The 27,818-nt window shown below is 44.7% G+C and overlaps 1 protein-coding gene across 1 annotated transcript; it reads right to left on the bottom strand.

The window, feature by feature from the left end:
• Positions 1–296: 296 nt before the first annotated feature.
• Positions 297–27,809, bottom strand: LOC115383393 (LIM homeobox transcription factor 1-beta-like). Its single transcript, XM_030085573.1, has 9 exons — positions 27,789–27,809; positions 25,659–25,800; positions 22,872–23,058; positions 5,953–6,185; positions 5,702–5,874; positions 5,508–5,585; positions 2,096–2,171; positions 572–733; positions 297–472 (listed from the first exon to the last, which is right to left on the bottom strand). Exons 1-9 carry the CDS (start codon positions 27,807–27,809, stop codon positions 297–299), a joined length of 1,248 nt encoding a protein of 415 aa, XP_029941433.1.
• Between the last annotated feature and the right edge of the window lie 9 nt (positions 27,810–27,818).

Here is a 27,818-nt window from a genome sequence, read left to right as displayed (position 1 = left end):
CAGGCTGGCTCACTGACCTGACCCCGGAGGAATCAGACTGAGCTCAAATCTCATTACTCAACATATATTTGCTGACAATTCTGAAGGAAAACAACCGTAAATGTGTCCCTCAAATAGAAACAAGGAGAAAACTGAACTGAACTGAACCACTAATCACACATTTACACTGATTTCTTCATCCATCCTTTACTCTGATGCTTTATCTCCACAGACATCAGCAAAACATCAAATGAGCCGAGCAGAAAAAAGTGTAATCTGGCAGATTAAAGTGTTTGATCAGATTCGGCGTCCCAGTCTCAGGAGGTAAAGTAGGAGCTCTGCATGGAGTACAGCCGGTCGATGGGGTTTCCCACCCGAGCCTTCAGGGAGCCGACGTCCAGCATGGCCACGAAGCAGTGACTGAGGCTGGAGAGAGACGAGTCGCTGTCCAGGTCATGGAGGTCATGGAGGTCATGGAGGACGGAGTCAGAGCCTGGAGACAGAGGACAGGACGTCAGGACGAGCTACTGGACGACAGGTGAACTGCTGGTGATGAGAGAAAGCGATGAAATGCAAAGTGTGGGATTCTGACCGTAGGGGTTCATGTGGTCACCGGGCATCTGTGGGGGGGTGAGGCCTGGCTGGAAGGGGTCTGAGAACCCCCGGTGGTCCACGGTGAGGAGCTGCTGCTGGTCTGGACACAGAGGCTCTGAGAAGGAGCCCAGAAGAGCCTCCACATGGCCCAGCATCCCCTCTGGAACAGCCGTCAACAACTGACTTCAGTAGCTATTAACAACTATCAGGAGGTTAACAATAATAATAGTGTAAAAATGTGATCATTTCAGACATTTGTAACAATTTTCATATAGTTTCTTTTTCAATTTTTATTACATTATTTATATATAAAGTTTTACATTTAATCCAATGTAATTTTACAAAACTCCTCCATGTGGTGTTTTCCAGCATTCATGATTTCATGACTCGCGGTTTGGTTTTGAAGCTAATGCTGCTTCACCGCAGCTCGGCGTTGTCTCACTAAAACATAAAGATCATCTGCAAAGAAAATAATAACAGCAGCTACTTCTGTGGAAAAATCCCACTCAGTGTTTTCTTTGTTGCTTTTACACTTAGCAGGCCATGTGAAACCATCAGCTGGGGCCACTTTCGGGCCCAAGACCACATGTTTGATATTCAATTTGAAAAAAATTGTCTTCGTACAAAGTCAAAAATACTTTAGTTCACATTTTTCTGACTATACGAGGTTTATATGAGAATGTGAACTTTCTGTAGCGCAACCATTAAAAAGCAGGAACTGGAGGATTTCAAAGATTTGTTTTCCGTTACACAATATTTCATCTATTGTTTCAGCATTTGTGACATTTTAGATTACAAAAAGACGATTTAATGTAATTTTTAATGAATACAATTCTAATGGAAGCTGTAGAATTGAACAACAACACAATTTATAATCAAATAAAAAGCCTAGAAGTGTGAGTGGATGTCTTTGAAATGTTTTAAGACTTAAATTAACAATGGACATTATTTGTTTGGTTTTTTTAATCTGTAAATGTAAAATGAAAACAGTAAACTTGAAGGACTGTTTGATCTCATTCTAATAGGAACTCCACACATTCCTGTTGACGGACGGCGATTCTGTGGTTTTCTGCCTTTCTTTGCTGGTTCGGTTAACGGCAGCAGCCTCCTCTATAATAAACCCCGCTGCTCTGCCAATATTGACAGGCTGGAAGTCCCTGAACAGAGACGCCGTGCCTGCCAAAACACTGAGACACTTATCTAAACTGTCTGCTCATATCCGCCGTGAGACCACAGAGGCAATAAGCCCGCCAGCCACGAGGAAGACGTCCACTTTACAGCCCCGAAAAACTCATATTTACCCACAGCTTCACGATACAGGACTCAAAGGCCACGGAACTGGAAGCGGGAGCTGTTTATTGTTCCCAGAATAAATGTAATATTTCAAGCTGCTTCTCTAAATAATCCACAAATTACCAACTTTTTACTAATCGCTGTCATCACGCTGGTGGTGGACAAATTGCACGACGCAGAAGGACGTTTAAGGAGGATTTTCTCGCCGTCGCATGGCGAGTACACACACCTCGGCCCGGCCTTTGGCTGCTGTGCTGCTCCTGCTGCTGCTGCTGCTGCTGCTGTCTGCGGGCTAACTTCTTCATCTGTAAACACATGAATGCAGTGAGCAGCGTGAAAGACAGCTAACTGGATCACCCCGCTCCTGCTAGAACTGATAAAATGTAAATTAAGTGTAAAGAATTGGGTTATCTTGAACATTTTGAGGAGCCAGAAAGACATTTTCAACAAAGATGACTCAGTTATGTGTTCATCATGTGCTTGAAACAACAAATAAATTGAATAAAAAATGTAAATTAATTTACTTTTATCTGATTCTAAAGTGGAATTTTACATTTTTACTGAAAAAAAATGCTTTAATTTCACATGGTATAGCCAGAGATGAAAAGGAAAAAAACTCCAAGAAGCCTCTGCAGATATTCAGAAATTGAGACTTTCTGCTGTTCTGGCTGAATTCTGAGGACAAAAAGAGGGAAAAGATGAAGTAAAAGAAAGAGGAAACAAGAGTGAAGCAGAGAGTGAGAAAGGAAAGCAGATCAGTGACTCAGTGATGATTCTGTGAACGGAGAGCCTGTGTCAGGAGACAAACGCGGCTTATAATTTTCTTTTTAAATTTCCATTATTAAAATATCAGTTTTTTATATTCACGTGCACCTTTACATATATATTCATTCCATTGTTTTCCATCTATATGTGGTGTTTTTTGTGTTTATATGTCTGTGTCTTGAATTGCCTAAAATTAAATAAAGTGATTCAAATATAAAACATTTGCAAAATTGGTATTTCATGCACACGCATGATCTACTAACACACACACCCCCCCCCCCCCCCCCCCCCCCCCCCCAAAAAAAAAAAAAACAAGAAAAGAAAACATAACATTATTTATTTGGCACATTGGACCAAGATGGCAGTGCCCACCAGAGCAGCGACTTCTCAAATTAGCAAAACCATGTCTTCCTTTAGTCCTTTAGTGATAGTTTTAGTGAGAGTTGAGTGATGAACAGGTTTTTGATGTATGGCTCAACTGAACTAACCAACATCAGGTACGATTTGATCACGATCACTAACGGCTTCATGGGGGCTGAAAGGTACATCAGGCAGACTGTGGCTCCTGAGTGAGGAGGACCGGAGGAAGACTGGTTATTGAGTCGATTTGTTGGCCTGGCAAAACGCTACAAGATCGTCACTCCTTCTGGCAATGTCCGCTCTGTGGACAACAAGATGGACCCGACATGTCTGAGGATGGAGGTTTATCAGGTGATGAGGAACCGTCTCACGGAAGCCTGGCTCAACAACAGCGTGCCATACCCAGTGTTCCAGATAGACTGCAGCCTGCGGCTCTGCCCAGCAGACCAGAACCATCTGTTGGGGGTGGACGGCATATGTTAACAAAGGCAGGTGTACATCACTGTTATTTACATCCAACCGGGAGCTAATGCGCTAAGGAAGGACTAAAACAGCTACATGATACTATCAGCTCCTTTCAGAATAAATTCCCAGAGGCTCTTTGGCTGCCGGAAACTTCAGTCTGGTAAAGTTGATGGACATTCTACCAAGGTTTCACCAACACATCACCACGTAGAAACATGTAGAAACAACATGCCGAGTAAAAATCGCCACCACCTGGGCCCCTCCTCAGCCTCTCCGGCCACACCTCCCTCCTGCTGGGCCCAGCGGTCACCGTGTGGCCCAGCGATGCTGCCTCTGTGCTGCAGGACTGTTTCCAGAGCAGACTGCCAGGTCTTCAGGGAGGCGGCTACACGGGAGGGAGGGGTGGATCTCGGGGATTACATATCATCTGTCCTCGGATTCATATCCAAATGTGCTGATGATATCACCACCGCCGAGACAGCTATCACCTCCCCAAACCAGAAACCCCAGTTCAATGCCGAGGTCGGAGCTCTGCTGAGAGCCGGAGATGTTGCCCTCAGGGCAAACAATGAGTAAGGACTAGAGTGGCCAGGAGAGAGCTGATCACGGGCATCACGAGGGACAAAGCCACATATGCTCAGAAAGTCAAGAGTCATTTTGCCACCAATGACCCAGGAGCATGTGGAGGGGTATCAAGAGCATCACAAACTACCCCCCACCCTGACAACATCCCTGGACAGATACTGAAGGACGGTGCTCGCCAGCTGTCTGAGGTGTTGACAACATCGACAATACCTTCTTCTCACAGGCAGCTGCGCCAAACAGTCTCAGGTCTTCCACCATCATCCCCATCCCCAAGAGCCCCACAGGGACAGGTCTGAACGAGTGTCGGCTGGTAGCCCTCACCACAGCAGAAGCTGTTATGGCCCGCACAAAAAACTGTGGTAGCCCACCAGAATGCCTACAGGGAGACCCGTTCCACTAATGATGACATTTCATCAGTCGGCCATACAACCCTCAACCACCTAGAGAGGAAGAACTGATTTGTTCATTTGCCATTCCTAGACTTTACCTTGCCCTTCAACACCATCAACCAACAGTCCCTGGTAAAGACGGGCAATATTTGGACTGAGCACCATCCTGTGCAACTGGGTATTGCACTTTCTTAGCCATGGACCAAAAACCATCAGGATCCACAACATGAAAAAGAGCAAGGAGATTTCAGGAAGGGCGGACACACCGTCACCCCTCTGCACTGCACACTGGCAGAGCAGCTGTGGAGGTGGTCTCCAGCTTTAGGTATCTGGTGGACACCGCCCCAAGGGCCTCACCTGGAGCTACAACACTTCCTCCCTGGTTAAGAAGGCCCTTCAGTGCTTTTACTTCCTCAAGAAGCTGAGACACACTGGACTTCAAGCTCTATCCTGAGCAGTTTCTCCAGATGTGGAGCTCATGCTCTGTTCCTGCATCCCGGTGTGGCAGAAGCTGCTCTGCTGGAGAGAGGACAGCTCTGCTGGAGAGAGGACAGCTCTGCTGGAGAGAGGACAGCTCTGCTGGAGAGAGGACAGCTCTGCAGAGGCAGCTGAAAGCTGCAGTCTACCCTTCACTATAGACATCCACACCAGCAGATGCAAGAGGAGAATTTGTATCTGGAAGAACTGAATCCACCCTGCAAACTCACTCCATGCCCCCCTCAGGCAGGAGGCTGCAGAGCAGCAAGAGCACAACCACCAGACTGAGGAACAGAACCACCAGACTGAGGAACAGAACCACCAGAGCGAGGACCAGAACAGAACCACCAGAGTGAGGAACAGGACCATTACAGCTCTCTAGTTTGTTCTCTGCTTTTTTTTATTATGTTTTAAAATCGACCAAGGTTTAGGACCTTGCAAGGTTTAGGACTGCAGAACCATTTTTATGGTCAAATGATCGGCAGAAACAATGAAAGACGTCACTGCTGCTTCCATTTGCAGATGTGAAGCTGACAGTTCCATTACCGAAAAAGCCACTGGAGGTCATGTAGGCCACGCGAACTCTCCGGGTTTACTGACCTTTGCCCTCTGGTTCTGAAACCAGACTTGGACCACCCGAACCGTGAGCCCGGTCTCGGCAGCAAGGGTCTCTCTCACCTGCAGATCACAGCACGACACACTCAGTCCCGAGATTTAACCGAATGCAAATATACGACAGCATTTCATAGGATAATACTACGGTGTCCGATAATATTCCGTTTACGTCTGTTTACCTTTCTGCAGGGTTTGGAGGAGACCTCGAACGAGGCTTTGAAGGCCCTCCTCTGCTGGGTGGTGAGGATCGTCCGGGGCCGTTTGGACCGTCGGGGGTCTTTACCGTCGTCGCTGCCTCCTTTCTCTCCGCTGGTGTATTTCTCAGACTTCACATCCTCATCCTCACTCTTATCTGTTCACACAATCCTGATGTCCTCACACGTTGCCTCAAATCGGTTTCCACAGTCCGGTTTCTGAATTCCAGCCTCACCTGAGTCCGAGAACAGCGGACTGGCTGTGCTGATGAGCTCCTTCCTCTTCTCGTAGTCCGTCCTGCACAGCAGCCGGCCTCCTTTCAGCACGAACTCGTCTCCCTTGCAGAGCTGACGATCGCAGACGCAGCAGCAGAAGCAGCCGAGGTGGTAAACGCTCTGCAGGGCTCGCATCACCAGCGCCGTGGGTGCAATGTTCTCCAGACAGCCGTGACATTTAGCAGCAAACAGCCTGTGGAAGGACACAGATCACAAGAAGGACGAGCACAAATCTTATTAAAGAAGCCAAAGACGGAGGTACGACCGACCGCAGAGGAAAACAGGAGTGATCTGTCCATCATACATCCAGCACACATCATCCAGCGGTCCATCTGAGAATCCATCAATAAATTCAACACTATGTGCAAAGAAAATAATTCCATTATTATATGTGTTTCATTTCAGGATCCTGCAGCAGTTTAACTAAAAAACATTTTGATGAAAAAAGGGTGAAAATTCAAATGCTTAATAATTAAATAAAACCATAAAAATGTGATCAATGTACATTTCCATTGTGTGCGTGTGTGTGTGTGTGTGTGTGTGTGTGTGTGTGTGTGTGTGTGTGTGTGTGTGTGTGTGTGTATATTGGGGGGTACAGTGTGTAGATTCCAGATGCAGTTTTAACACGACGACTCTGAGCTGAAGAGCCTCCGCCGAGCCGAGCCAAGACGGCGGAGCGAGCCAGAACGGCGCTCTAAAGCCGCTTTCTTCTCACCACCGAGGAAACTTCCAGAAACAGAAAGAGAAGTCAGCGGCCAAATGGACAGAAAAGACAGACCACAGCGAGGTGTGTGTGTGTGTGTGTGTGTGTGTGTGTGTGTGTGTGTGTCTGTGTGTGTGTGTGTGTGTGTGTGTGTGTGTGTGTGTGTGTGTGTGTGTGTGTGTGTGTGTGTGTGTGTGTGTGTGTGTGTGTTTGCTGAGCCTCCTCACTTTGAATCCAACATTTGTCTAATTTTTGACCAGACTGGAGATTTCTTGGTTTGAATGAAGAAAAATGCTAAACTGAACTGAGACTCATGGGAATGTTCATTCATTCATTCATTTATTGACTTTAATTAATTTAATTGTTTATTTTTATCTCTAAATAAGCTAAATTTACAATTTTTACAGCTACTTAACTACTCTTCATTGTACTTTTACTTTACCACTCTCTGCTGTTCATTCTGTTGTAATTGCTGCTTTTAATGTCCCAGCTAGTTTTTTTTTATATGTTTTATTTTCTTCTGTAATCTGCTGTTTTATATCTGTGTTTTTTTATGTTTTATTCTTCTGTAATCTGCTGTTTTACATATCTGACACTGATGTGATCCCTATTCCCTTTACTTCCTCCACAGCAGCTCCTCATCCGGTAACTGGGAGCAGAGATAAGAACATTTTTATTTTGTCTGCTCAAATACCATTTACTTTTATTCCGTATTAAAACAAATCACCAACATACACACTCAGATTGATCTTTTTCAATATCATCATCAACCCCAACACAACACAGTATTTTTAGCATCAACATTCAACTCACTATGATGGCGTTGATGCTTTCTCTCAATAAAGTAATTATATATTAGTGAACTCGGCTGCTGTTGTGTCTCATAAACTCTGCTTGTTAAATACACAATTAGATTCACAGGAAATTCGCAAAATATATTTCCACATCAGAGTCTCATTCGAACATATTTTGAATTTTTTTCACTTCAGAGATTTGTTGATCAACATCTTTACACACTTAATACACAAGTGTGTCAAGACATTATTATACACTTTTATCAATTAAAGTCCTACTAATCTGACATTTAAAATTTACTCACATTTTACCATTTCCAGCTGAATCAAAATCTTTCTACGTCTGATAAAAACGGCAAAAGAAGAACAATGAAGTACTGAGTCCCACGGTCCTGAAATACAACGTGTTCTGCAGAAAAAGAGCTTCTGATCTGACAGAGTGAGCTGTGTTGATAACTGTTTGAGAATAACAGTCAACAGTGAGAACAGCAGACGTCAGTTGAAATGAGCACTTCAGTGCATTTATTCTAAAGAAACATTTATAAACATCGGAGAATCTGTGGTGAAAGAGTTGTGCAACACTTTTTGATGTCGGTGTAACTCGAGAATTTAGGATGATTATAAAAAATGAATTCAGATTTAAAGGTCTGAGAAACACAAAAACAAAGTTGTATTTTGCAACTTTGAACGTTATTAGAAAACTTTTAATCCTGCGCACCAAATTTTATGCTATATTATTGAATATTATACATCATCAAATAGTTTTAAAATGTTGGACTATTTACTCAACCACACAAACATTTATAAAATTTAGCAGTGAAAATTTCTCTTAACATAAACCAGTATTTCAATAAATTCCATGATCTCAACTTCTGAGACGGCGGAAAGAAGATTTTGGTTTCGTGTTGGTTCGAATTGAAAGGGTTGAACACTCATGCTTATAAAGCTGTGAACAGATCACTCCTAAAAACACTGATGAGAGGTGAAACAACTTTGTGACGTCACTACCCAGGATGCTTTGCAACGTGCACAACAATGGCGGCCTCCGTAAATAAACTTTGTTAAAATATAGTTAACTGAATCTATATATATTTTTAAATTATTCATAGATATGTTACTGACAGCAAGCTGAACCACATAGAGCAAATTTATCATTATAGTCGGGGTTCATTTTAAAGGATAAAATAAAGATTAGAGCCCCTAGTGGACAAATCAGGAACAGCAGTTTATTTGAAAATTACACAAAATTAGAATTTAACTTCACTTTGCAAAGTGATCCAGCAGACACTAACCGGACCGAACAGAATGGTTTAACGGCCCCGTTCAGGCCCGCGGGCCGCTCGTTTGGCTCCGCTGCTGTAGAAGGTGAAACAATGAGAGCATGTGATTGATAGCTGGGATAATTTCCATGCTAACAAAGATGTTGGAGCGAGTCCCCGGAGACCCGGCAGGCCTCACTCTGACTTCTTGAGCTTTGGCTGAGCAAACAGCGCATCCACACTCCCCCAATCCTGCTTTTATTTCCCCCTGCCTCCTTCACAATCATCTTTTGATTACTCCGGCTAATTAAAACTCCGACAAGCTGCCATCTGAAACCGGCGCCCACCCAGCCTGCCTCCTCCTGCAGGTCAGCCGGCTCTCCGAGGAGCGAGAACAAACACGGAACACACACAGTCTGTTTTTACTGCTTCATCCTCTCTCCACTCATCTGATCCCCGCTAATCCCCAACCTCTTTATGCTTGTTAAGCTGTGTGGACGCTCAGGGCGCAGGGCCAGGGGGTCAAGGGCCCCCCCCAGCAGTGGTGGTCCGGGACCAGGCCGGCTGCACCACAAACACCATTAACACATGAACATCCCCAAAACACACAAACACCCGGCCCGGGTTCCACTTCAGGCCCACACCGGTGCTTCTGATGGTCCACTGCTGTATGTCAGAGTTTTAATGCAATATTGGATTTTTTTTTTTTATTGAAAGTTTTAATTTCCCCTCAATTAAAATTATTTCTTGTGCAAATTAAATGGTGAATAATTCTGAGAAAGTATCAACAGCTTATGTCAGAAAGATAACTTCGTATTGCAGGTTTGAATCCCACAAGTTACCATAGTTCAGGGGTGTCCAACCTTTTTTGGGCCAAGATCAACTTTTCAAGTAGTCCATCCTTCAGGGTCGACCCAGGACTGCCCCGCTGGACGGGGGGTGGGGAGTATACCAGAAGGAAATGCAATACTTGTTCCAAAATAAGTTATTTCAAAATAAAATCTGTGTTGTGTTTTTGCCTTAATATTCTATTTTTTTACTTCTTCTGGTAGAATACAGAACACTCAACGTGATGTAGTCATTACAGGCATTAGAAGAATGAGAAGAATGAACGGTTTTGTACGTCGTCACAGCAGGAAAGTCAAATGACTCCAAAATTGCACAAAACAGCTCTGTGACCGGAGCAGCTCCGTGTTGCCAGATTGGGCGGGTTTCTGCCAAATCAAGCTTCTTTTTTGAACACGTCAGACGGGTTGATGAAATGATTGTGTTAATGACGTGTTTTTTTATTATACAAATACGGTTTTAACGTGCATTTTCAACCGAAATGGCGGTTCGGGCTGCTTTCTATTGAGTTAAACGGGTTTCATATTGTTTACGGGGGAGAGCGACAGATCTGGCAACCTCCTCTAGCGGACTGCAGAGACACGGCATGCGGTGATGCGGTGATTCCGTTAAGTAGACGGAACGCAGCCGGTGTGCATCAGGCATGATTGTCATGCATGGAGCGTGCTGCGTGCGCACACACACTCGCTCTCTCGCGCGCACACACTTGTTGCCTTCTTCTTTCATTTTTTTAACCGCACAAACTTTTTTTTTCCCCTGCACCTCGCGGTCTACCTGGGGACACTCCGCGATCGACCGATTGAGTGGTTGGGCACCCCTGCCATAGTTCCTGAACATGACCTTTGACCTCCAGCAGCTCCCTGCTGTGCAGCATCCACTGCTCTTGTAGTAAAGTTTCACTATCACCTGCAACCAAGATGTAAAAGTCTTTGGCTCAATTAGAGCACAGCTGATCCAAAGTGATCTACATGAATACACATTTCTTCTTCTCAACATTTCTCATTTCTTTCTCCAAGTGGATGATGAAATAAAAATCCTTTTTATTTTTTTTTCATCAGTGCCCATAATACTCTTCCGTACAAAGATAAGCTGCGGTCCTGTTTGAAAAGACTCAACTGGATGAATGATACAAATCTGTGAACATACAGTCCAGGAGGAGATTAACACGTTTCCAATAAACAAGCAGCGACAGCTGAACACCCGGCCAGGTTTTAGGGCTGCGTTACAGCGAACACACACCGCAGGTGGATGACGATTCAGACCACGTGTGACCACTTCCTGTCTGGTTATCCTCTGGGACCAACAGGAAGCACAACCCGGCCTCTGACACAGGTCCACAGTCATTAACACAGTCATTTTAGCCACCTCTTTCAAGGAGTCACATGAAATTTCACAGCTGTTTATCAGTGTCACATTACTAAAACTTCACCAGCGATCATGAGTTGACACACTTTAAATCATGAATGTCACTGAAGCTCACACAGACCAACTGACTGACTCTGATTTAACACACACATCTGACACAATAACAGCAGTGTGCTTGATGTGCTTCGGTCTGTACAAGAGGGGAAAGAAATGTTATGATCCAACTGCAGCAGGAGTAATACAAACACACACACACACACACACACAGGGTGAGCAAAGTGTTCATTCCTCTTGTGAGAGGAAACACGTGTTTAAGAGCAATAATATTATCCCGTGAAAGAAACAGAGGCCACATGCTCGTTTTTCTCCCAACGAGGCGACACAGTGACAGACGACCGGCTGACACCAGCAGAGCAGAGACTCAGGCCGTCCTCTCACTTCTGTCTCCTCCTGAAGCCCACCCTGTCCTCAGGTCGGCTCTTCTCGAGGTTTTTTCAATAATACATGCATACAGTAGCATGTTCAACAACATTCTGTTTTTGACTTTAAAGGTGCGTTAAAGAGTTTGCACGTTTCATGCGAAACAACGGACCCTGCAGGCCTTTGTCTAACTGCTTCTTAGTGAAACGCTCGTGCCTGTGGCTTGCGTCCTTGTACGAGCACGGAAGAGGGGAACTCCTTCCTCGCTCTTTTAGAAGTGCTCGAAATTTTTAAAACTTAAATTTTTTAAAATGTAAGTTTCTTCTGCCTGGTGGGGTCTGTGCTGGAGCTGTGGCAGTGCTAGAAGCCGGTCTTTTCAACTTTCTGGAAGATCCATCCTCAATACTGCTCAGTTGTTGCTCGCTAAACATCTGGGGGAGTAATGGCGGACAAAACGAAAACTAAGCAAATCAGGCCAGCAGGAGCGCGCGTTACGTCACATCCTCTCAAATTCTCCCCAAGAAATATAAATTGCCGGACCGGCACTGCAGCTTTCAAGTGACAATTTAGCGCTGTTAGCGGTACTTAGCAGCAATGAATATGTCATTCTACACATCATTGAATATTTGTAACATATTTATGGTGGAAAATAAGTATTTTTAAAGTTGAGAAGCTCCTTAATGCACCTTAAAGCTTTTAATTGAATGATAAATAGCTTTGTTCAAGTCACAATACAGAGTTCCTTATATGTGTAGTTTATATCAGGGTTTATAGTTACTAGACGCGAGAGATGCACGGAAGGCTCATTTTTCCATCCGCAACCGCTTCTTAAAATCTCCATCCGCCCGCTATCCGCCCATATGAATGATTTTTTTATCAATTTTCCAAACCGAACCCGCCTGGCATCCGCAGAATAGTGTTTAGGTGTACTGAAGTTGCTTTTTTTATTTGAGTGCTTCAACCACAACCCGCCCGAATGTAATTAAAATCGTAATTTTTTTCGACACGTCATCCGCCCGATCCGCGGTTATCCGCGTGCTCCACGGGTGCAACCGCAATCCGCACATCTCTACTAGACGCAACTACAGTTCTACGAGTGTGTGTGTACCCACCTACGGGCTTCGCTATTGGTACCTTCCTTTGGTGCCAGCCAGACACTGAGAAGATCAAACCAGTTGCCGCGCCAATCATGCCCGCGCACTGGCGCACGCCCACGCCCCTCTCCAAGAGGATATAATCTGACGGCCCCGTCAGTTCTCCCTTCTTCAGATCAGCCCAGGAGAACACGGAAGCGGTCCAGCTGGGCTAGCAGGTAGGTGGGCACGCACACTCCCGTAGAACTGTAGTTACGTCTAGTAACTATAATTTCTACTTCGTGTGGTGCTTAGCCCACCTACGTGCTTCGCTATTGGTATCCTGCCAAGATGGAGGCTGTAGGGATAAAAGTACTCCCAGCTGGACAGGCTGACAAGATTGGTGCCGAAGAGGAAGCAGGCAGGCCGTACGCCCAGTACAACCACACCAAGGCCCGAAGACAATGACGTCAACAACCCTCGCACCGAGGTGCTGACCACACACGTGTCCAAAAAAACCATGACACACCATCAAAAGAGCACGCACACACTGGTCATGACTCCCAGAGTCACACCGGCAGGCGGGCAAGACCTTCACCGTGGTCTGAAGTCCTCCAGGGAAAACAGCAGCCGGCCAGGCCAAGAACCAGTCCACTTACGCGACAGGACCCCTGTCCCCGTGAAAGACCAACATGGCCACAGAATCGGTGCACATATCCACAAGATAGGAGTGCACAAAAGTAGACGCAGAAGCCCAAGAAGCAGCTTGGCAGATGTCACCCACCGTGACACCTCAGCACAGAGCCGCAGAGGCGGCCACACCACATGTGGAAAGAGCGCGAACCATCGCCGGCGGCGGGCGGTTCCGTGCCTCATAAGCAGCCGTAATAGCACCACCAACTCAGTGGGCAAGGCGCTGGGAGGACAGCGGGGCTCCATGCCCCTTGCCTTCAAATCCCACGAACAGCTTCCGTCGTGCAGAAGCTAGCTATACGCTCAACATAACAACACAGAGATCTGACCGGACACAGCAACCGCAGCCGCGGATGACGAACCAGACGAGGTGCAAAGCGCCCTGATCCGGATAATTCTCGAAAAAAAATCCGAAGTGATAACCTTGGGATGAAAGGCCAGGTTAAGCCAGAGATGAACCAACCCACCATCCTGGCTGAAGGACATGCAGGAGGCATGGACCGACAGGGTGCAAAGATCCCCGACCCTTTTGGCAGAAGTCAGAGCCAAAAGGAGGGCAGCCTTGAAGGAGAGAAAATGGAAGTCCACCTGCTCAAAAGGCTCGAAGGGGGCCCCGCCCCCCAGACCATCCAGCATGACGTGGAGGTCCCAAAGGGGAACGGCATATCTGGGGGGAGGCCTAAGTCTACACGCCCCACGCAGAAACCACTTCACCAGCGGGAGGCTGCGTGCCGAAAAACGCCCAAAGCCAGTGTGGCCCGTCGTGATGGCCGATGCAAACACCGTGAGGGTGGAAGCAGAGTGACCGCTATCCAGCAAACTTTGCCGGAACTCCGGAACCCCACTGACGGCACAGGAGCCGGGGTCCACACCCTTCTCCAAGCACCACGATGCAAAAAGGCGCCACCGAGACCTGTAAGCCCTGACAGTAGAGGGGGCCCTGGCACTCTGGATAGTGGACAAAATGGCCGGGGGGAGATCTAGCCCTGTTAGTCTCACCCTCTCAGCTTCCAGACCAGGAGTCTCCTGCTCAAGATAGGGCGGGACCATAGGGTGCCCCCTGCTTGGAGTAGAGCGTCGAGTTCGTCGGGGATCGGCCATGGATCCCCGACCGCCAACTGAACCAGGTCCGGGAACCACGTGGTGCTCGGGTTGTCTGGGGCTACCACCAGAATGTGAAGGCCCTGCAACTGCACCCAGCGCAGCAAAGGGGTCAAGTGGCGGGTCGGAGGAAAGGCATACAGGAGGCCCGAGGGCCAGACCCTGTGAGCCAAGGCGTCTACCCTGAGAGGGGGTTCGTCTGATGACCTGAGTGAGAACCAGAGTGGGCACTGTGCGTTCTCTGCACTGTCGAAAAGGTTGGGGACCGTAACGAAAGGGCTGCACGCAGCGTGGGTTGGGAAGCAGCGGGGAAGCTGGCCCCGCTGGCAGTGGGAAGTGTGAGCACCATCACAGCATCTTCAGCGGCCCCAGTACTAATGCGTCTGACGTCGTCAGGAAACCGCAGGTGGAGCGACCGCATTGGAGGAGAGATCACGGCCGGGGAAGAAGGAATGTGCTCTTTAGAAAACCCGGAATGTTCGTGTGCAGCCACAGCATCTCCACTCGTCCTGACGTTCTGCGTCTCATAACGGCGAAGAGAGGACAGAGTAGAGGGAGAGATGTGCCTTGGCTGGGCTCGGTACGGGCCTGCCGTGTGAGCGCGGCGAGGAATAAAGGATTGCAGCCCTTTAGAGATGTAACGGGCCTGACGGCCTTTATTGTTAACACTTTTAACAACAGGAGCGGAGGAGGACGGATGAGGAGTCGACTCTGGCCAGGTGCCGCAGGATCCCATGGGGCGGACATCCTACGCTCCGCAGGTCGCCGGCGGTGTTGGCTCTGAAGGCGGCGAGGCTAGAGGTGAGGGGCGAGCTGCTGCAAGCCTCTGGCTGCCATGTTGACCTGGATATCAGGACTGAAGAGGGAAGCAGTAGAAAGGGACAGGCCCAAAATACCCTTCTGGTCCCGTTCTGTGAGGGAGGAGAGGCCAAGCCACAGGTGTCTCATACCGAGCTGGGCGCTGGCCATGGCGCATCCTCCATCGATCGCGACAGCCCGGCATCCTCATCAGGACCTCAGCTGTGTTCTGGATCTCCGCAATGTCCTCCGGTGACAGCTCTGAGCGCTCGTGGCAGAGTTTGTCAATGGAGCCTAAGAGAAAGGTCATATTGTTCGCAAATGCAAACAATTGATTGCCGTTAGCGTAACAGCGGTCCAGAAAGGAAGCCATGCGCCTGTCTCTCTCAGAGGGCAGCATGGGCTTGCCACCGGGCAAGGGGGTGGAAGTGGGTAACAGGCAGAGTCTCACGGAGTCCTCGATAATTTGGGACTCCGATGATGCTGGGCCAGCCATCCACACAGCAGTACTCACGGTAGCCTTTCACCGGCCCCTTGGTGGTGATGGGCGTACCCCAGTCTCGCTGGACATTGTTTTGGAACGATGGCATGGTGGGACATAGCACCACAGTCTGGGGCCTGGCCCGCCACTGGGTCACTAGCCCGAATGCAAAGTCCCACGGCGCCAGCTCGGGAGGCTGTGGCGGCAGCGCCAACCCAGTGCGGTCTGCAGCGGTGGTGAATAACGCTGTGAGATGTTCCACAGGCTCGCGGCGTGTGCTGTGACGATTAGCTCTGGAGACAGACAACAGGGAGTCATCGTGCCGCTCGGACCTCTCGGAGCTGGAGGAGTCACGGCAGCTCTGCGGGTCCCCGGCCGTATCGGCCCAGTCGGTGAAGGCGGCAGGAGTAGCGGCGAAGTCATCGCCGGTGTCGTCGATAGCAGAAGCTGGTGAGACGGCGCCCATGAAGGCAGCTCGACGCTCGATTGCTTCGAGCGGGAGAGCGAGGCAAGCTGGGCAGGAAGCGCACTGGATTTGATGCTGCCAGCCAAGGCAGGTGAAGCAGAGCTCGTCTTGCTCCATCAGAGGAGTCCCGCATCGGCGGCAGGTGAATGGTCCGATGCCGGAAGGCGACAAAGATAGTCCCGGCTTTTCCATCTTCGTCTTTTTCTTTGTCTTTGTCTTCATAATGATCAACTCAAGGCTGAGAAAGAAGAAGGAAGAACTGATGGGGCCGTCAGATTATATCCTCTTGGAGAGAGGCGTGGGCGTGCGCCAGCGCACGGGCATGATTGGCGCGGCAGCTCGTTTGATCTTCTCAGTGTCTGGCTGGCGCCAAAGGAGGGTACCAATAGCGAAGCCCGTAGGTGGGCTAAGCAACACATGAAGCAGAACTTTCGGTACCGGGCCGCAAAGACAGGATGAAGAGCTTTATTTTGAAAAACGCTTCACTTCCCTCAGTTCTTCTTTTCAACACTAAACTCCACCACAGCTTCTTTTCTCTAAAACACCTGGAGACTAACATCAGGGACAGCGTCTGTTTGCACCTGCTTTCTGCTTTAGGACCACTACTCTTCAATCTGTACATGAATAACTTTGTCATTTCCTCTTCTGTACGACACAAAGTATTATTTGCTGACGACACAAAGTTGTTCTTCTCTCTTAAGAATCCAGACAAACTGGAACAAACCACAAATAAATTAATGAATTTGTGAAAATAGACATCTGGTTAAGATGCAACAAACTATCTCTAAACTTCAACAAAACTACATCATTTTCATACGCCCCAATAAAACTGAAAAAACAAATTTGTCTCAAGATAAATTGAAGTAATATTGACAGAGTCAGTGCTGCTAAAGTTCTGGGGATTTTTTTATTGATGAGTTTTTCAACTTGAAATGTCATATTGTCAATTTAACAAAAAAACTGTCTAAATATGGTGCTTTGTCTTTAAGCTCCAACATTTTCTCCCTCTCTCTGCTCTACTATGCTTGTATAAAACCTTATTTGAGCCCTGTTTGCATTATTGAAAAGTCATTTAGAGCAACAAGTTTCCCACCCTCTTAAAAAAGTTAGAGGTTGTTCAAAAAGAAGTCATACACACATTATCTTGGTCCGAGTTTAATTCTCCAGCCAGTTCACTCTTCCACCATTACAACATTGAGGCTTGCTGAGTTTAGGTACTTTCAGAATGCTTGTATCAGGTATCAGTTTCTTCACAAACCCGACAGTAAACTGTGTCCACTCTTTTCAGTCTTCCTGCCCACTCATAAATAAAAACGGAACCACTGGTAAAAAAAAAAAAAAAAAAAGGAAATGAAATGTACCAGCTTCAGTATTGTTTGCAGTGGACCACGGATCTGGAATGAACTATATGGAATGATAAAAATGTCATGTTCCAGCTCCAGATTAATTAAAAAAAAATCTAAAAATGCAACTTCTATCAAAATATATTTAATTATACAATAACTGCTAGGATTATCCTTTGTCATGGCATGGTGTGTGTGTGAATAAAAGTGACTTATCATTCAACTGCACCATTCTAATCTGCACCATTCTAAACTGCACCATTCTCATGAGAAAAGAAACAAGCTTGCAGGAAACACGGAGCAGTCTCCTCAGACCACAGAGCCTGTCCCTGCTGTCAGACGCCCCTCATTCCCATCCTGAGCCACTCTGAGGAACTTCTGAGTCCTTCCTCATGCAACGCCACACTTAATCTCTGGGTTTCCTCCAGATCCACAGACACACAGTGTTCCTGCGGAGATGACGCAGCGCCTTTTCAATCACGCCGCTATAAAACAATTAGAGTATTAGATCCTCTGAAGTTACAGTTGATCCTCTCAGCCTTTCGGCCACAGATTAGACACCAGTGTTTGAGTTCAGCTTTGACTTTGGATGAGTTCAAACACATGTGCTGAGGCATAATCATGATTAACGACGCGCTCGCCCGCGTCCACGGCTGATTGATTATCGTCCTCTCGGAGTGGCCAGCGTGACTCAGACTGTTTGTAGCCCCCTTAATTATGATTTGTGTCTCTCCGTCTTCCCACTGTGGTAAAGGAATGCTGAGCTGTCCGGAGCTCAGAAACAGGAGAGAGAAATTCACTTTCCCACATTACAGAATCAGAGACGTATGAGAAGCAACAATGTGTTGATTCTCCAAAAGACAATCAAATAACCCAATATAGTCAAAAATAACAAACAAAATCCACTTTAGATTAAATTATAATCTCACTTGTTACCTTATTGTGCAATTATATATTAGTTTTAATTGTTTAAGTGAGAAATATTCTATTTAAACGTGGGATCTTGTCTTTCATGACTTTCGTTTAGTTACAGGATTCAAGTGATTTGTATAATTTACATTCAGTTTTTAAGTGAAGTCCTTAACAGAATTAACAGAATGTCTCCGTGTTCCCGTGAACGAGGGTTTAATTGCGTCCCGGGAGAGTGAGACAGAAGCTGGAACCCGAGACGTTCTACTTCATGTTCCCCGTGCTGTTTGAAGTCAAGGCGGGGTCAGAGCTCCAGCAGCATCAATCACCGCCGCTCGCCGCCGGTGGAGGGTGTGAGAGGCGGGCGGCGCGAGGCTGCGGGGGCACAAGTGTGGCGAGGCCATGAAACCCAATCTGCAAGGTTTTCAGGAAGCCTTGTTTTTCCAGCGCGCCGCTCGGCCGTTGATCAGCTGCGGTGTCCAAACAGAGCGGAGCTTTAAGGAGCCCCCGCTGCCTCCTCTGTTGTTTTATTCAGCCTGACTTTGTACAGCCCCCCCACCCCTCTTTATTCTGCCCCATTCGCGGAGGCACGCGGCAAAGGGACGGCGTGCTGCGTCTGGATCCAGGACGGACTCCTGGATCCTCACCTGCAGGGCTCTCCGTGCTGATTAATGCCCAACACAGCCTGTCATGTGGTTTCTAATAAAATAAACCCCGTCAGCTTCAGGGCAACGAGCGCCGGCTTGGTGATGGATAGCAGAGGGTCGGCGCAGAAAGGTGGGGAGCAACAAAAACACCAAGACCCGAAGAGGCTGGGACAACGAGCAAAATGGAAATACAGTGATTCAGAATGTCACTAAACTCAGATTGCTAATGACTGAAGATCAATATTCAAATAAATTTAAGAGAGATATATTGGACGAAGCTGAACAAAGGCACAAAGCTGAAGGCATAAAGGAGGCAGGATGATCTGCTGCAGCATCCCTGAAGGCAGAGGCCAAAAGTCCAATAGGATAAAAAACATTTCATTAAAATTTATGAGCTTGTGTTGAAAGAAGACTAAAGAAATAAGTTGTTTTAAATCCATCAGAGAAGACTGGGGCAGCATTTTCTTCTCAAAGGTCCTGAAACTGGTCACCCTCTTCAGAAATATTAACAGACTATAAGACTGCAAACAGGACACTTCCCCAAATTAAAAATGAATTTATACGTAATTCACATCATCTGGGACTGAATCACCACAAAGTGCGTTTCAACTTTTCCCAAACAAAGACTTTCTCAGACATTCTCTGAACCGCTACAGCTAGCAACACTTCTCTTGTGTTCTGGACTATTTTAGTCTTTTAAGACGCAAAAAATATCCAACCGATGCACCTGGGATTCGTGTGACAGAGATACAAGATATCCCGACAGGATGAGACACCAAATAAAATCATCAAAACCTCTTTTTTCATGTTTGGTTTGATTGCTAGCTTAGCATGCTAACCGCTTCACCAGCGCCAGGTTCCTTCGACTCTCCTGCTCCTTCATCGTCTGTCGGCTGTTGGGCTTCTAACAACTTTTCTGATCTCAGAGTTGCAGTTCGGTCTGACAGCCTGCCAAAGTGTCCACGAGCAAGGCTCTAACCCTGTGAGTGTGTGAGCAGCTTGGATGGCAGGTGAGTGTGAACGAGTGAATGTGACAGGGTGACAGGTCCGGTCTGCAGCCATAAAATGAGTTTCACAAAACAGACATATTGAATATATTCAGATACTTTCAGGCAATTTTGACATTTTAGAATAGAACAGAAATAACTAATTCTTCATGCATTGCTCCACACAGAAAGAAAGATGAATATCAAATAAGACCAAGAAAGAAAATGAAAATTCAGAAGGTAATTTTCATTATTGCTTTCTAAGAGGCTTAACATGACTGATGTAATCACAGAAAGAAAAAATGACTCTGTTGTGTAAATAAAATAAAAATAAGATAAAATGTTTATTTAGATATAATTTAGTGAAGTTTTCAGGGCCAAAGAGCCACATGTGGCTCCAGAGCCGCAGGTTGAACCCCCTGGTTTGGCCTGATTAAGTTCACTGTATGAAATCAAAGAAAAGGGGAAACATGTAAGCTGGCAAACACTTTTTATAGGCGCCATTCCCTCCAGCACGCTTAGATCAGTGTGTGTGTGTGTGTGTGTGTGTGTGTGTGTGTGTGTGTGTGTGTGTGTGTGTGTGTGTGTGTGTGTGTGTGTGTGTGTGTGTGTGTGTCCCGTTCGGCGGCTCTTTAAATCCCGCCGAGGTGTCTGTCTGCCAGCTGGCTTGGTCTCAGCGCGAACACCCGGCGGACTCGTAAAAATAACACAAAGACGACTGTAAGACATGTAAATAAAACAAGAGCAGGCACTGCGTCATGTTTCAGTTACACTAAAATCAATTCACACCATGTTTCAGCCATTTTGTCCTGATAAAGCCACAGAGAATCCCGTAAAAACAGACTTGACATGTTAATTTATTTTTATTTTTGTCTTTATATTTAGACATTTACAGTCAGAAATAATCTCTGGGGAACAAACCAGTGTGGAAATAATGATCCTTCTGACTGATTCTCTCTCTCAAACAGCAGAATGAATTGTTTCCTGTCAATAAAACGCTTTAAAAAGCAGATGACTGTGGAGCATTTTTACAGTTTGACACGTCAAGGTTCAGATTGTGTCAAACTTTATAAATCTTATGTGTTTCAGTGAGTCAATTTCTTCTCCATACAGTTGATAAAAGTCATTTAATTTCAAGCTGTTGCTGCAGTATAATGTGTAATATTGTAAACGGTCACAGATTTATTTATTTATTTGTTAGTGTAAATAATCCAGATCTCCTTCTTTTCATTTCAGTCTTTTTGACAGATTCAAACGTTCGACAGTATTTGTTTTTTAATCTTTGAAATGATTGAAATGAGTTTTTTTTTCTTCTGAAAACTGTAACTCAGATTTTGGTTTTCTCTCATAATATTCAGTCAAATCTCATTATAAAACGTCACGTTTTAATGTTTACTTTCATTTGTGAAACAACCTGCTTTAAAATGACGGTTAAATGACGGTGCGGTTTCTATTCTTTTTTGTTTTAATGACTGTTTTTACTGTTCAGCACTTTGCGTTGTTTTTATGAATATGAAAAGTGCTTTAAAAATAAAGTTTGATCGACTGATTGATTAAAATAAAATAAAAGCCCTGATAAAGCGGATGAAAGGTGAGCGCCAGTCGACTGCACTAAAATTAAACTAAGGTGAATTTGTGGTATTCTTAGAAGTTTTAACTCAAAGTCTTGTTTGTTTTCTTTCTTTAAAACTTTGAATATTTCATTATTTATTCTGCCATGATGGTAGAAAAGCAGAGCTGACTGAAAACGATCACTCTCCAATAAAGAGCAAAGTCTTTTTTGTCAAAGATGTGAAATGAAAATCTATTTTTTTCAATGTTTTCTAAGCAGCTGGGCTCACTGCTGTTCAGTTTTATCACAAGACGTTTGAAGTACACATTAAAAAAAATATGACAAACTGTATTGTTTGTAGCACAGATATCAGGGTTTTATAAAAACACAGCATGAAAGGCCGACAAATTATTCACTAATTCTGAATTAGGCTAAAATTAAAGAGGGAAAAGAGTTGAATTCACTCGTTAAACCTGCTGGATGGACTCCCTCCATCACTCCTCTGCCTCTGGAACTCCTGCGTCTGACTGGATTTATTCACACTCTTTATGCTCCTTCCCACTGTCGCCCCAATGATCACACACAGCACTCGCCCGCTATCAAGTCTGGAACAAACTGGAAAAAATTGTGAAGCCTCGTGGCGTTAAAGAGGGGCGGTGTTTGAAAGTTTTTAACTTTCCCGTTCACTCTGAATGGGACATTTTTCACACTTTTTCATATTTTTCCTGCAAGTTTGCCAAATCATCAACAAAAGTCTGCAAAGAGAATCTTCTTTCACAGGCATCAAAAAGGAAGATTCTCTATTTCTTCCTTCTCAGCGAAAACATCATTTACAACGATCGAGTAGAATTTATACAGGAAAATAAATGAATTTATGTGACTATTATGTAGACTGAAAGTAAAATTATTGACAGCATGTTTATTTATTTGGTGAATTATTAAAAATGGATTTCCATTTTAACATTAGATCAATAAAAATAAAATAATAAAAATAAGGTGTGTTTTGATGTGGATTTCTAAATCTAAACTGATAATAGTGATCAGTTGATATAAGGATTAAACTAAGGTGTCGGTCATAATTTTGAAAGAATCAAGAAACAAAAGAGAAGCAGGAAAAAAATCCAGAATGCGACACATATCGATAATATTGATTTGTCTGAGGTGTTTTGTCTGTGCGCTGTGTTCAATACGTAATCAATAAAAAAAATAGTGCAATATTTGGAACCTACTTGATCACATGACAACATAAAGCCAAATAAAATCACGAAGGCATCCAAACAGGGGCCAGGGGTCACTAAAGTCAAGGAGCCTGATATTAGGACCTGCAGGAGCCCGGCGGCTCCACAGGGGGGCGCTCTTACTGCCTGTAGGACCAGCAGGCTCCACAGGGGGGCGCTCTTACTGCCTGTAGGACCAGCAGGCTCCACGGGGGGGCGCTCTTACTGTTGGTAGTCGCTCTTGCAGTAGAGCTTGGTGTCGCGGCAGTAGCAGGAGGCGGTGAGCAGCTGCTGGCAGGCGGCGCACTGCAGACACTCCTCGTGCCAGGACGTATCGTTGACGCGCAGCAGGAAGCGGTCCGAGATGATCCGGGCGCAGCCGCCGCACACGGCCTGGCGGGGGGCGTCGCCGCCTGAACACACACACACACACACACAGAGAGAGAGAGAACGTTCACCTGGACGGAAAGCTTGAATGAATGCTGTTAGCTTCATTCTGATGAGGCTGCAGCGCCCTCTGTCAGCAGCGGGAGGAACAACAACACATTAAACAGCTGATTGCAATAAACCCATTCATTATAAATTGACTGATTGATTACAGATGAACCGATTAATTACAAATGAAAGGTGCTGTAGGCAGGATTTTGCTAGTCAATGCTTATTTTTCTGTGTTTTCTTTGGATTAAATGTCAGAGTATCCATTGATAATCATTTAGGAGTGTAGCATAACTGCACTACCGCGAGGGCGCAGTGTTTCCATCTGTCTCTGTTCTGAGCTGAAAAGGAATCTCGACAGCTCCAGGTATCTTTGACCAATCAGAAGAGCCCCTGAGGCTCTAACCGTGATTGATCGAGGGGCGTTCGTCGCATGTTCTTGTGGGAGGGGCTTAACATGCGTAAGGGCGTGAAGTCAGAGAAAACAGGACAGGATTGGCTGTGCTGGGTTTCAAATCGCCATCTTAGATGGGTCAAATCGCCATCTTGCTTAGGTAAGCCTCAGCAAGATGGCGGAGATGCTGAATCCTGCCTACAGCACCTTTAACTAATAAAGTACTGATTGACAGATTTATTACAAATTAACTGGTTAATTAAAAATGAACTAATTAATCACAGATGAACCGATTAATAACGAATGAACTGCTTATTTACAAATAAACTAATCACAGATAAACCGATTAATTACAAATGAAGAAATTAATCAGATGAAATTATTAGTTACACATTAACTGATGAATTGCAATTGAACTGATTGATTAAAGATGAACTGATTGATTACAAGTGAATTAATCAATTACAGATATATCGATAAATTACAAATGAAATAATTAAAATTAAATGATGAATTCTAAATTAATTAATCACAAATCAATAAATTACTTACAAATGAACTGGTTGCGTACGATGAATTGATGAACTTTACGTCTAATTTATTACATATGAACTGACTGATTACAGGTGGTTCTACAGACTCCTCTCTGCTCATGAGGAACTGTTTAGTTTTTCTCTGTAAAAGCTTCTTGAGATGACAGCTGTAAATAAAATAATAAAAATGAACTGAACTGATTCATTGCTGATGAACTGATGAATTACAGGGGAAATGATTGATCAGGAATGAACGGATGAACTAGAGATGAGCTGGTTATGGACAGTGGAAATAGTCTCTGGATCAGGAGTCACCTACTGCAGGCATGTGAAGTGCTGATAATAAAAGTCACCCAGATGTGATCGATCTCTGGATCTACAGTGTTGAAAAAACTAACTAGTAATCTATTTACAGTTCCAGCAAGTAACGAGTGACTTGTAACTGACTTGTAAGTGACTTGACTTTTTTGAGTAACTTCAACAGCACAGACATAACAGCTATCTGGGGTCAAACAGTGACATCTAGTGGTCACACGTGGTATCTACCGCGTACTTAGACGTATGAATCCATATGGGTGTGTATAAATAAATCACAGAGCAGCCAAAAAAACTAAAAACAACGTGACTTTTAGTCAATACAGTATTTATACAGACCAACAGGAAATTAGAGAGCATATTAATTTTTCACTTTAAGGAAAAAATTGTTATCTTCTTAAAACAAGAAGTACAATGTAAATATGAATATTTGAAGAGTGAATTCATCCAAAAACAGGAGCATTAGTTCACGGGCTGTTAAAAGAATCACAAGTCTTAAAATAAAAAAAAATAAAAAAATTCAAAGATTTTTCAGGTTTCATCTGTGATATTCTTTTTTAGATCTCTGATTTGTGCAGAGTCCAATGATTAAGAATCATAAATAAAGTTTCTTTAAAAATCATGTTCTGTCTGTGCAGGATCATTTCTAAATGTGATTTGAATTTAAATTGATTTAAAGCTCAACCCTGGTTAATTATGCAGGATCGCAGCATAAATGAATAAATATAACACTATAATATGATACAAATAAATCTACATAAAAGCATTCACTGAAAATCCGAGCAGGAAAACAGCTGAAAAAATTATTTCAGAGAGAAAAAATGCCCTTGAATATGATTCCTCCTTTTGACTAAAGGTTTCTGAAAATGCTGCTTTCACACTGCAGAGAAATCAGTGAAAAATAAGAAAGAAATAATTTTTCCTCTAATAGAAATGCAATGAAATTTGAAGGAATGGAACAATAAAAAAAAAGCGAAATATATCAGTAATTAATACAATCCATTAGTAATAAATACATTAGTATTAAACATATTAACTATAAAACAATGCAATAAATATGTTCTTATCAGATAAATTATTAATAATCAATTACTATTAAATGTGTTTCATCAAATGCATTAGAAATAAGTCTATCATTACTAAATTAATTCCAAAATAAAATATTACGAAGAAATAAATTAGTAATTAATACATATTATTAAATACATTAGTAGTAAGTATATTATTAATAAATAGATGATTTTTAGATCCATTAGAATTTTTCCCTCTCATCTTTTCAGGTCTTCTCCTCCTCGGTTTTCTCTTGCCACTGCGGGACTGAGCAGGTGAGACTCACCTGGGCCGGAGCCCCCCCGCAGAGCCCCTCCAGGTGAGCTGTGGTTCAGCATGTCCCCCGGAGCCTCCGGAGTCCTCTCACACCGGCCGCCGCTCCTCACACCCCCGGGGGGCTTCAGCGACTGAACCGAGACACGGAGGGCCTGCAGGAGAGGAGGAGGGGGAGGGGGAGGGGGAGGGGCCACTGGAGGGGGGGGGGGGGGTGCTGGGGAGGAGTCTGGCTTCAGGTGGGTGGAGGAGGAGGAGGAGGAGGAGGAGGGGGGGGGGGTGGGGGGGGGGGGGGCTGCTGAGGCCTCGAGGTCTCATCCTGAGTTCTGAGGTCTGGGAGTGTGTGTGTGTGTGTGTGTGTGTGTGTGTGTGTGTGTGTGTGTGTGTGTGTGTGTGTGTGTGTGTGTGTGTGTGTGTGTGTGTGTGTGTGAGGTGTTCATTGAGGCCCCGCCTCCTCTGCTCTCACTCTAAAGAGGCTGAAACACACTTTCATTAAAATCAGTGTTTGCTGGAAAGCGTCAAACTGAGTCAAATGAAAAAAAAAAAAACCTTATTTGGATGAACACACTGAGGCATGTCATATGAAGGAACATGTTCGAGGTCCAGGTGGGACGCTGCCATGTTCAAAACACTCTCATTTTGTTAAATTTTCAGATCTGATTAAGGCCAGTTTTAATTGATCAATGAATTAATTAAGTAAAGTCGTTGTTCTGACAGGAGCAGCAGGAGAGGATCACATCAGAACAACATCAGCTTCTCTTCACTGGCTTCCTGTTCAGGCTAGCAGAACTTAAAATCCTCCTCTTAACCCAGAACGCTCTGAACAACCAGGAACCTTCAGATCTCAGAGCTGTTAGTCCAGGAGAGGCCCGGTCCTCTGGTCTGCTGGAGGCTCCTCGGTTCTCTGTCAGGCTCCTGTCACGTGGAACCGGCTCAGCTTCAGACCGTCCTGCACTGAAGCTCCGCTTAGTCCTGGTTCTGACAGTTAGTCCTGGTTCAGGCCTCCCTGGACCGTCAGGACCCCCCAATGCTATAAACGAAACAGGAGCACAGTCTGACGATTATGTTGGTGGAAGAAAACAATCATAAATCACATTTACCAAAAGAAATCTGAAATGAATGAATCCGTCTCGTGATGTTTTTTAGAAGGTATTTTTAATTCCAGCGTCCTTGAGGGTCTGGTAAAAGATAATCGCCGTGGTTTGAAGCTGTCTCAACTCACATTCTTCATTTTCCTGCTTGTGTGACAGAAATATTCCAGAGAAAAATAGATTCTTAAACCATACAGCAAGCTTCAGTCTGGACCTTTAATTAAAAACATCAGATTCATATCTGAATTCTACACATATCTTTGTTCCATATCTGAAAAAAGAAGAAATCCCTCCTCATGTGTTCATATTGACTCTTTTAACATTCTCACATGTTGATTAATGATTAAAAAAAAAAAAAAAAATCAGGAAGAAACATTTTCAGCTAAAAATGAAGCTCATCATGATTTCTCTCTCATTTATTGTTTTAAAAAAAAATAATTCTAAAAAGAAGACAAACAGGATTACGTTACAGGATTTAAAGTGTTTGATATGTATGTCAGCCTGACGTTAACCAGACTGCAGGTCTTGACGCTCACACCAGATTTGCTGCCAATTTTTTTTTTTTTTGACCTTGTGGTTATTGTATCAAGTGATTCATCTGTGATTCTCATGAATACACTCTCCTACAGTGTCACAAACATCACACTCCTGTACAAGTTTATAAACTTCAGGCTAATTCTCAACCAAACAGTAACAGCAAAGCCAAGAACAGGATTCAAACGTCGTGGTTCAACTAACATTGTTCGGGATTTTTTAGGCAGTGAAGGAGGAAAGGGTCCAGAACTGTATCCTGTACAGGCGAAAACGATTCCCTGAAAGGTCATGTGACCTCTTCAGCTGACCTCTGCCTGCATCTGACACACAGAAGAGCGAAAAAATCAGAATTGATTCAAAATTACACAAACTGCATCGCTATAAAGTATAGAAACATTAACGTCAGTATTCTATTTTGCATTAATATAAAGGATTTTCTTATCATGCAGTGTAATATTATGAACAGTCAGATGAAGCAATGTGTTGCATTTACTGTTTGAATAGAAACATTCAAATACCTCCGTACCCTGATCGATCATGACCCCCGG

This window comes from Salarias fasciatus (assembly GCF_902148845.1).
Source record: "Salarias fasciatus chromosome 7 unlocalized genomic scaffold, fSalaFa1.1 super_scaffold_4, whole genome shotgun sequence".
NCBI classification, from domain to species: Eukaryota; Metazoa; Chordata; class Actinopteri; order Blenniiformes; family Blenniidae; genus Salarias; species Salarias fasciatus.
The sequence above is the reverse complement of the archived record's forward strand: the minus strand, read 5'-3'. Positions and strand labels throughout refer to the sequence as shown.

Coding starts and splice junctions, on each gene's coding strand:
- LOC115383393 (XM_030085573.1), bottom strand. CDS start 27,809: ATGATCGATCAGGGTACGGAG. Junction 25,801..27,788: donor TGATCGATCAGGGTACGGAG/GTATTTGAATGT, acceptor CCTCTCCTGCAG/GCCCTCCGTGTCTCGGTTCA. Junction 473..571: donor TGACCACATGAACCCCTACG/GTCAGAATCCCA, acceptor CTCTGTCTCCAG/GCTCTGACTCCGTCCTCCAT.